The following is a 10,163-nucleotide window of genomic DNA, read 5'->3' on the forward strand; positions in this document are numbered from 1 at the left end:
CAAGTCATCCCAGAATTTTGTAGATTCTTATACAAATTTTACCATATCTGGCATGGAGCCTGCTTTCGTCGGTCCCTGCTGCCTCTTACCATTGTGCTTTCTCATGTTAATGGTTCTTGGGTATGATGGTGCTATTCTATTTCTCCAGTTTTTGGAGAAACCTATTTTTTCATTCCAGATTGCAACCAAGAGGTCTTTTGGCATGCCTTGCTTGGTGATTCAGAAAGATGAGGGTCTAGGACCTAAATAAAGATTCTTGAAATAAGAAGAGAGAACTTGTCGTTAACGCTAATGGATGCTCCTCCTTTTTATTTGCAATTTGGCAATGTTGGTTGGGATCCGGAGTGGTAGATTCAAGTGCAGGGGGGAAGATCTTATTGCATATAATCTGGCTGGTTTGTTACTCTCTATGATTGTAGGGATTTTTAGATATAGTAGTCTGCTTTCTTGGATATCTGGATTCAAACTCAAAAAGCTACTCTGTTTTGCACAAAAACAGGTTCGGCTGCTCAACTTCGATCAAACAGTAAGAAATCCTTGAAGATGCTTGGAGCCTAGGTTGTGCATGCCCAACTCATCTTGTGCCCAACTCATTTATAATCTGGTCGAAAAATGGTAACTCATATTCCGTTCATCTATTTCATATGGACCCTTGCCAACCCAGCTAGCATTTCACTTGTTAATTATATCTTAGTAAATCATAATAAATTATGGTAATAGAGAATTTAGGGTTGTATCCAATTGGAGTACATGAACAAGAAGAAAAAAAATTAAAACTGATAAAAAAACATGATAATTAAAATTTAAAGTCTACAGTTTCCCCCACTTTTATTTTCAGTATTTTTTAAATTCTTTTAACCATTAACTAATCAATTTCCATAATCGCACTAACCCATCTTTGTCGGGCTGGAACTCATGTATGATTACCTAATCTAAGGGTTTTGGGAATGGATTTAAACTCATGGTGACTTTTAGTTGGAAGAGCAAAATCTATGCCCGACCAATTTGTAATCAAGTTCATTTTTGGCTAACCCAATCTAGACAATTATAAAGAACTCTAACCCAAACCACATTTTTGTAGGGGTGGTTTTGGACAGGTTGGCAGGCACTCCTAGTTGTTTACATGCACACTAGGGAGTTTCCTAGACTGACTTGGTGCTGGCCTGGGAATTTTACCTTCAACCACCCTCATGTATATTGTGTAACATTAAATCCCATGAGCTGCACTAATCCTCTCCTGCCATGGGATAGGAGGATGGTAGCTGCATGGATTTATTTTCAACATAATTAATTTCAATAACATGTATTAGACATTAAAAACATTAAATGGTAACCTAGTCATTAGACATGAAGTAATACATAGGGTTGCATGTGATATTAGAAGATGTCTTCCGTCATTGCGATGGCTGTGATGATATTATGCTGTGATCTAAATTTTTCATCATGCAATTTATGCCTTTGCCTGCTAAATTGAATAAGAAAAAATGCTAACAAAATTGATAGAATGATTTCATCAAAGCAACAATGGTGTCTGGGTGATCATGGACTGATTGATGAAGTCAGTGCACTTCTTGCTTATCGGGGTTAGTTTTTTTCCTTCGAAAGGCTAGGCAAGCTGTACATTAATGAGATTGTAAGACTCCATGATGGTCCCAGATTTATTATATCTAATAAGGACACAAGACATATCTCTCAGTTTTCGATGAGTTTGCATGGAATCATGAGAACCAACTTCGAATTCATTACAACCTTTTGTCTTCAAATAGACAGCTGGTCATAGAGAACAATCTAGATTCTAGAACATATGCTAAGGGCCTATGTACTGAATTTGAAAGGTTCTTAAGATGAGTGTTTGCTCTTAGTGGAGTTTGCTTACAACTAGCTACTAGTCTAGAATCTAAATGACTTCCTTTGAAGCTCTGTATGGAAGATGTAGGTCTTCTATAAATTGGGACGATATAGGTGAAAGAATATTTTTGGGACCAGAAATTATGGTAGTGGAGAAAATTTAACTTATCAAGAAATAGCTTCTTGTAGCTCAAAGCAGATAGAAAAGTTATGTTGATAATGGAAGAAAAAATCTGGAGTTCCGAATGGGAGATCATATGTTCGTTAATATATCACCACCAAGGATATGATGAGATTTAGAGTATAGGGCAAGTTGAGTTACATATATGTGGGGCCTTTCAAGATCTTGGATAGAGTCAGAGAAATAGGCTATTGCTTGGCTCTATTGCTTGCTCTTGTTAGGATTCACGATATATTCCATATCTCAACACTAAAAAGTATATCTCCGACCCCTAGCTATATGGTAAGGTTCGAATCTCTGTGGCTTAGAAAAGGTATCTCTTATGACAAATAGCCCGTGAAAATTATGGATAGAAATTAAGGAGCATATTCTAAAGTGTGTACTATTCCACATGTTAAAATCCAGCGGAGCAATCACTCAAAGCAGGATGCTACTTGGAAACTTGTAGAGGAAATCAAGAAGAAGAATCCTAATTTTTTTAAAAAACTAATTATTGTTAAATTTCAAAGATGAATTCTTTTTAAAGAGGGTAGGATGAAACGTCCGAACGCCTCCGCCCTGCTTTGGAATCTTCTCTCTGATTCTTTTCTTCACCTCATCCCTTTCTCTTATTCTTCCTTGCACTGAGCCAATTTTCTTCCCCTATTTCCTTTCTTTCCTCCTCCCTGCTAGCCTAACCAACCCATTGATTCCCTCCTTTCTTGCCTTTCTCTACTTCTTCCCAACCGAGCAACGGGCCCTCTTCTTTTCTTTATTTTTTCTACTTTCCTTCTTCCCTTTCTCCTTTCTCTTCTTCTCCTCCTTTCCTTCTTTTCTCCCTGCCAGCTCGCCAACCTTGCATGGATGATCCTTCGTTTCCCCCCCTCTCTCTATACTCTTTTTCTCTTCTTCGCCTTCTTTCCTATGCACCAATTGAGCAGTAGGCCAAGATTGCGAGTGTTTCCTCTTCCTCTTCCTTATTTCTTCTTCCACATGCAACCTCTCTGGAATTCCTCACGTCCCTTCTTCTTTAATTTTCTCTTTCTTTTTTATTATTTTTTCTAATGTGGATGAAATGGCCATGATGACCCCACCCTCTTTTCCGCATGCTAGCACCTCACTTTTCTTCTTTTTTGCACTGCACACCTCACCGCATCTCCATTTTCTTTTTCTCGATCTTTCTCACCATCCCGTGCTACCCTAACTCCTTGTTCTCTCCTTATCCTCTCTGTCGTTTCTTTTGGATGCGAGCATTTTTGTGTATCTTCTTGATGATGCCATGCCATCGAGGGTCTTCCTTGTGACACCATTGGGAATTCTTCTTGTGACATTGTCGAGGCATCTTTCTTATGATGCTGATGAAATATAAGAAAAGAGAATTGTATTTCTGTCTATGAATTATAATGTACAAGAGCAGTCTTTATATAAAACTAGAAGCCTGACAAATTTGGTAAGGCCGACTAAGTTTGGCATAATCAATCACAAATCAATCAAGATGAAGTTGGTAAGGTCGACTAAGTTTGGCACAGTTAATCTTTATGGAGACCGACCATATTTGGCACAATCAATGGTTCTACAATAATTCTAACAGATGCTATTAAACATTTCTCTTGTGACACCACCAAGTATTTTCCTAGCACCATTGCTAGCTATCTTCTCTTCCATTGCTGGCCACTATCAATTTGCCTGCTCCTCTCTCTCTCTCTCTCTTGCCCCCAACAATCTTCATCTCTCTCTCACTGGCCCTACCTCCTCCATCATTTTCTCTCTCCTCTTTTTCTCTCTCTTCTTCTTTTGATCTATTCCCTCCCATCTCTTCATTTGTGCATGCTTGGTCTGACCTCTCTCTCTCTCTCATAGATACAAGGCTAGGGCTTATTACCTCTGAGAAGCATCTATCTTGTGGGTCAAATCTTTCACCTTAGATAATCTCTAAATTCTTTATGACTTAATATTTATTTTATAGAATAGATTAATTGATTAATGTTTGCACTAAGATTTTTGCTTGTTAAGGGGACGTACATTTCCATAGAGAGTTTCATCAACTATGTTTTCAGTCTATCTTGCATTGGTTGGCTCCAATAGTAAGGATCGCATACACATCCAGAGTATTTATCTAGGCACAAATAAAGCAGCAATCTATACTCTCCTGATGAGTATTTATCGTACTGGTACTTTGGGAGACTGATCCATTCCTTGAAGAGGGAATTGCATGTAGAATATTGGGGGTGCGGGGGCAAGCACAAATTCAAAGAGTATGAGGGGGCTTGGTGCAAAACCATCAAGTACACAATTATATGCATTGTAGACACAAATTCATGTGTATGATTTAATTTTTATTGAAACTTTAAGAAAATTAAGAGTTGGCGTAGGTTACGGAGAAAGGACCTTTGCGTTTCAAGAGGAGGAGAGCTCATATAGGTCCGAGTCGGACATCAAATTGCTTCAATTTGAATTATCCGGGGGATACCTTATATATATCAAAAAGATGTACAATCAAACTTATTTTTCGTCGGGATTCGGTAAATAAGCCACTGATTGGCATCCAAGCTTTACTAAAAAAAATAGGGGTGAGGGGCCGGAATCGCCCAATAGAGTAAAATACACTGCTAGCTGCGGCTTAGGCTTCAAAACCATATGCGGAGCTTCCACCTTATATAGAACTTGATAGTAAAAACATGAGTTGCATACAATCTGGAAATCAATTATGATGGATTAGAACAGAATAAAGGAAAGAAATTTCAACCCACAAATGAGCTTGTTATGGCGACACATTCCATAGTTACCTTTCCCTTTCTTATGTACGCATCATGATCGATCATTTTTCAGTCATGATCAGATGATTAATAAAATTGAAAGAGTGAAAGAAGTTATTGTATTCTTTGATATTGTGGTTCATTAAGTATCTGGGATAAAAGCCAGGATTCTTCTGCACAAGAATCCAGAAGAATCCCACAGGCATTTACAGCTGCTGCTGCTGTTGTCATATTTGGCACCAAAGGATCTATCAAGTAGATCCAGCATAGCAATGTCCGAAGTTTGAAGGATTGGAATATTTGCACGCTATCCTTTCTCGTTTTACGGCGTGTGAGTTGATTCTTTTACCATCAACAATTGGTGCTGAATTCAATTTAGTTTTTACGAAGAGCCATCCCATCACAAATACCAGGTAATATAACATCGCATAAACGACGGTCATTTCCTACATAACGTTTAACTATCATTGGGGTGGCAATTTACTCTACTTCATTAGCTATCCGGCTGAACCTAATTCTAAATAGAGCAGATTTCATCCATTGAAAGGATTTGGAATGGATGCGGATAATAATAAAACCTATTTCAGATCTGATCCGAATACATATAACAAAATTGATTTATATGAAAAAAAATTAAGTTTTGTTGCTTTATCCAATCCAACGTACTCTATCTAATTTTACTTGACCCGTCCGGCCTCTAGATTCTATCTGCCCTGTTTTGTTCTAGAGCAAGTACAGGGTAGGTGCGGGTAGTGGCCTATTCGGCCGGTCGCCGTCCCCACAGGCAGATGAGTATTTAGATTCATCGTTAGAATCATGTAAATGATGCTTTGCCTGGGAGCAAAAAAGAAAAGTGAACAGGAAATTATGCTGCTACTCATTGTCCCTTTGCTTTAAAAATTGTGGCGGTGAGCTCAGATGCAAAGTAGCCTGTGTGGTGGCCCACACACGACTCTACTAATTTATATATTTTACGAAGTAAGCTGAGCTTAATGCACCGATTGGAATCATGATCTGAACGAGCTGTTTATTTTTCAGGATGTCATACCTGGACTGCACTGCAGGAAGGCGATTTTTTTTTTTTATATGCGGTGATGCGCAGAGTGAAGATGGAGACCCTCTGTTTTGTCGTATCCGATAAATAGTGGAGGATTGTAGTATCTTTCGGACTACACATGTGTACTGAAAGATGAAAGATGAACAGGGCTGCCGACTGGGTTGCTACTTATGCTGCCCAGCACTTCGGAGAGGTTCTCTGGCCGCACTAGAGGGTCACCCCTTCTTTGCTTTGTTAATTTCTCTCTTTTTATTCGAGAGTAATGTGAATATAGCCATACGTTGTATCAAAAAAAAAATATGTTGTGATATTCTTAATTACAAGGGGCTCTCTTGCATATAGGTTTCTGATGGAAGCTTACTCTCACGGCCGACAATTTAGATGCCCACATCTAACCACCCCTTGTTCCTCATGGAACCGGCCGACACTTAAATTAAGTCGTACAAAGGAAGTGGGATGGCTTTGGTTCTTCGTCTCCATCCTTCCATTATTGTCCTCCTCGTACTTGGCTACATGCTCGATGGTCCAGAGATTGCAGCAGTAGAGGAGGAGTGGTGTAGCACGTCTAGGCTCTCCTTCAGTAGAAGAGAGGAAGCTTGGGAGATGATGAAGAAGGCAGAGAAAGGAGAGAAGAAGTGGGTGTTGGAGGTGAATAAGGGGGCATGGACTGCTGAGGAGGATCAGAAGCTGGTTGAGTATGTTAGAGCTCATGGTGATAAGAAGTGGAGAACTCTGGCTGCCAAAGCTGGTCTGATCTCTCCCCCTCTCCCTCTCCCCCTCTCTCTCTCTCTCTCTCTCTCTCTCTCTCCCCCCTCTCCTTTTGAGGCTCAGCTACATCCTTCTTTCTGCATTTCTTCATACAAGTTCAGATGGAGAGCAGTTATCCATCTACCCTTCTAGTGACTCAAGCATGCAGGTCTGAAGAAGAATGGAGAATTAGCTTTTGTAGCTCTCCTTTCTCGTATTCTCCTATTTTTTATGTCTGGTTTGGTTATTGAGAAGAGAATTAGGATTTTAACTGGGTTGTGGAGTATATCATAGAGAATTAAGCAACTTATGAGCTGTTACCTGAATCAAGGGAAACCAAGAAGTTCATAATTAATAACACTCGAGCTCGCCATCTCGCCTAGCTTTTCACCTCTATGGTGCTTTCGTCTACGAGCATTACCAGTACATTTGTAATCCAATTTCCAAACTCAAATTGGCACCTATAGTACTAGAAGAATGTTAGAATAATTATTTTTTTTAAGAAATAATTATTTTTCTTTATCGATTCTGTATCAACTTATATTAGTTTTCTTTGTTAGCATAATTTTATTACGGTGATTTTAGGAATCACATGATAACCTGTATCACCTATATTATTTTTCATGTTTGGAGTCTATACATGAGTATATATAACTCCTTAGTTGCACTGAATATGAGTAAAGCAATAGAGAAATAAAACCACTTTTCTCTCTCTCCTTTTTCTTTTGTTTTTTCTCTTCTTCTCCAAATATTTCAACATTAGTGAAGATGTTGGCTGTCAAAATAGTGTATTCCAATGATAATTTGGTAGCCCTTCTTTTCTTTCGGCAGGGCTGAATAGGTGTGGGAAGAGCTGCAGGCTAAGATGGCTTAATTATCTCAGGCCTGGGATAAAAAGAGGAAATATATCCCAAGATGAAGAGGATCTCATTATTCGACTCCACAACCTCTTGGGCAATAGGTAACCCTTGGCTCATTGTGCTTGTCGCTTTTCATCACATGAATTTTAGGACCTGCCACCCGTCTAAAATAGATTGAAAGGCCGTTACCGGGCCCACATGTTCCCGACACTGGGCCTGGGCCGCTGTATCACGGGTCGGGACTGGATCACAAAGATAATATAATAACATATAGTATCAAAAAATTAAATAAATAACATGATATCAAATTCATGTAGACTAGTGCATAAGAATATAAATATAAAAATATCTAATGATAAATATGCATATTTTAGTATGGATAATAGAGATAGAAAAAAATTCAAAGAACGAATGTCGAAACTCGACGAAATTGGATCGATGAGCTAATGACCTAAGTTACTGAGTTGGACTGTTTGTTTCGAGTTAGGTGTCCTTCCAAATTATTTATGAAGATAAACCATAGGATTTGCCCGCATCTAGAGGATTTCTGCTATTGTTAACTTGAATAGCTAGAAAGTTTTGGCAAGACAATTTAGAGTAACCCTTCATCTTTAGAGTTGATTTTTTTATGTAAGTTAAATTTCCTAATTTTATGTAGAACCGGTCAATATACTAGTCCTAGTTAAGAGTCCATGGGTAGTTTTCAACTTAGGTTTTATCAATAATGCTTGCTCGCGATGGCTGCCTGACTTTGTAGCTATTGATAAAAATATTGCACCCTTGGAAAGTTAATTGGAATCATGTGCATTAGGTTCGAGCTCGGGTTGGAGTATAACTGAGCTAAATTGACTCAAACCTTAGTCCGAGAATTAGCCTAAATGAAGCCACGCAAAATTCCCAAGCTCACCAAATCAACGTCCCCACAATAAAAAAAGGCCGTTAAATCATGTGAATGAATACTCTCGAAATATTTGAGCATCAAAATATGTAAAGCAAGACTGTGAGGACCTGTGCGGACGTCTGTTTAGTTCTACATCGGCTATGCACTAAGTAGATGTTGGATACTTATACAGAGCTAATTAAGAAGCTCAAATAATATATTTCGACTAGTCTTTACATTTGAAAATGGGGCATGCGTGCATGCTAAACATCTTCCCAGCTTATACTCATGTTTGAGCTGTAGATGGTCATTAATCGCTGGAAGATTGCCTGGCCGGACGGATAACGAGATAAAGAACCACTGGAACACTCACTTGAGCAGAAGGCCATTAACAATCGATGATCTAAACCTTCAGCAGCATAGGAAACATGAGGATGGTTATGGCCACTCTCACCCATCAAAAACTCCTATTGAACCAAGCCTGGGGTTCAACTCTGGGGTCTCGGAGGAGGACCGGTTTGAAGCTTGGCTCCCATATCACGATGCCGAGTTGTTCGACGCATGGGCTGACTTGTCTGGGTCTGACTTTGATGTCGAACATCTCTTCGACTTCATGTCGATGCCGGGATGAGGATGGAAGCAGTGGCAGCGAGCCGGGAGCCGAAGATTATGGCATCATGCATGGGTCAAGATAGTTACATCGACCAAGAGCTCATTAAGGATGAGCTCCACAAAGTCACCAATCAGGGATATTTGGATTTCACAGGCTGTGCGTAATCCATCAGAGTTTGTTGATTTGTACCAGTTCATTGGTTGTGAGGACTATGCATTCCATTTTCCTCATTGATGTGCATATTTCCTTTCAGTTATTTTGTCTCACAATGACTTGGTTTGAGTACTTAAAGCTGCCGTATATCATTGTGGTAATAAATTTCCAAAAAGTTGGATTGATGGCACATTTTGTTTTCTTTTGATGGTACATTAATTATGTTCATTCAAGATTTGTTCTTGTTCTCATTAAAAAAGAAAAGAAATCTGGCCCATCCTTGTTCTCTGAAAAGAAAATTCAAGTATTTCCTCTCTTTCCTTTCCAAATTAATTTTAATCTTGTACATTAGCACCTGAACTTCTAATGGCTCCCGGACTTGCATGATCTAGATACACAGTTATCTATCAGAGCAATGAGAAAGAAGTGCCTACCCCTCTACGGCCGCCGCCGCCGCCACCGCCAGTAGTATATATAGACGTACCATACACATAAACATATAAAGACATATGTGCACGCGTATGTACATGCATACATATATGCATGTGTATATATGTATATACAAGCAAGAGAGTGGCCATGGACTGACATTTCTATTCGGTGATCTAAACCTGCCTAGTTAGTCAAGAAGCATAATTTGTTAGGCTGTGAAAAGTACTAATGCGCCGAATATGCTTTCGGATTTGCGCAAACTGTTCATATCAACAACAGAAAACAAAGTTCAGATCAGAGTGAGTGATTCTATCAGGACGAGTTGCAACAATCAAGTCTAAAATCATGACACAATGTATGTCATCATGCAACTATTCAGCTGCTCATAAGCAGCAAATTAAATATCGTATATGAAATCATATTAGCAAGTCACTCTAGTCTCAGTATAAGAAAAAGAGAGTGCGAAATGCGAATCAAATCAACTCCACATATAGTCTCATATATAGACTGGGTGCACGAGAGCTAAATCTAAATTCTTGTTTGCCTGGCTTCGGGCTTAAAGAATCTGAAGTCTGCCCAAGTTTTCTCGTCCATCTCCATCAGAGCAATAAAGGATAGGCTGCGAGGCCTTATCTCTACAAATATTTTAACAGTTCA

The 10,163-nt window shown here is 39.1% G+C and overlaps 1 protein-coding gene across 1 annotated transcript; it reads left to right on the top strand.

Moving 5' to 3' along the window:
* The first annotated feature begins 6,172 nt into the window (after nucleotides 1-6,172).
* On the top strand, nucleotides 6,173-9,266 carry LOC103714507 (transcription factor MYB4-like). The gene is made up of 3 exons (XM_039123801.1): nucleotides 6,173-6,569; nucleotides 7,400-7,529; nucleotides 8,612-9,266. The coding sequence occupies exons 1-3, from the start codon at nucleotides 6,278-6,280 to the stop codon at nucleotides 8,937-8,939; spliced, it is 750 nt and encodes a 249-aa protein (XP_038979729.1). The 5' UTR covers nucleotides 6,173-6,277; the 3' UTR covers nucleotides 8,940-9,266.
* The last annotated feature ends 897 nt before the right edge of the window (nucleotides 9,267-10,163 follow it).

This window comes from Phoenix dactylifera, chromosome 2, assembly GCF_009389715.1.
Source record: "Phoenix dactylifera cultivar Barhee BC4 chromosome 2, palm_55x_up_171113_PBpolish2nd_filt_p, whole genome shotgun sequence".
NCBI lineage: Eukaryota > Viridiplantae > Streptophyta > Magnoliopsida > Arecales > Arecaceae > Phoenix > Phoenix dactylifera.

Coding starts and splice junctions, on each gene's coding strand:
- LOC103714507 (XM_039123801.1), top strand. CDS start 6,278: ATGGCTTTGGTTCTTCGTCTCCATCCTTCCATTATTGTCCTCCTCGTA. Junction 6,570..7,399: donor AACTCTGGCTGCCAAAGCTG/GTCTGATCTCTC, acceptor TTCTTTCGGCAG/GGCTGAATAGGTGTGGGAAG. Junction 7,530..8,611: donor CACAACCTCTTGGGCAATAG/GTAACCCTTGGC, acceptor TTTGAGCTGTAG/ATGGTCATTAATCGCTGGAA.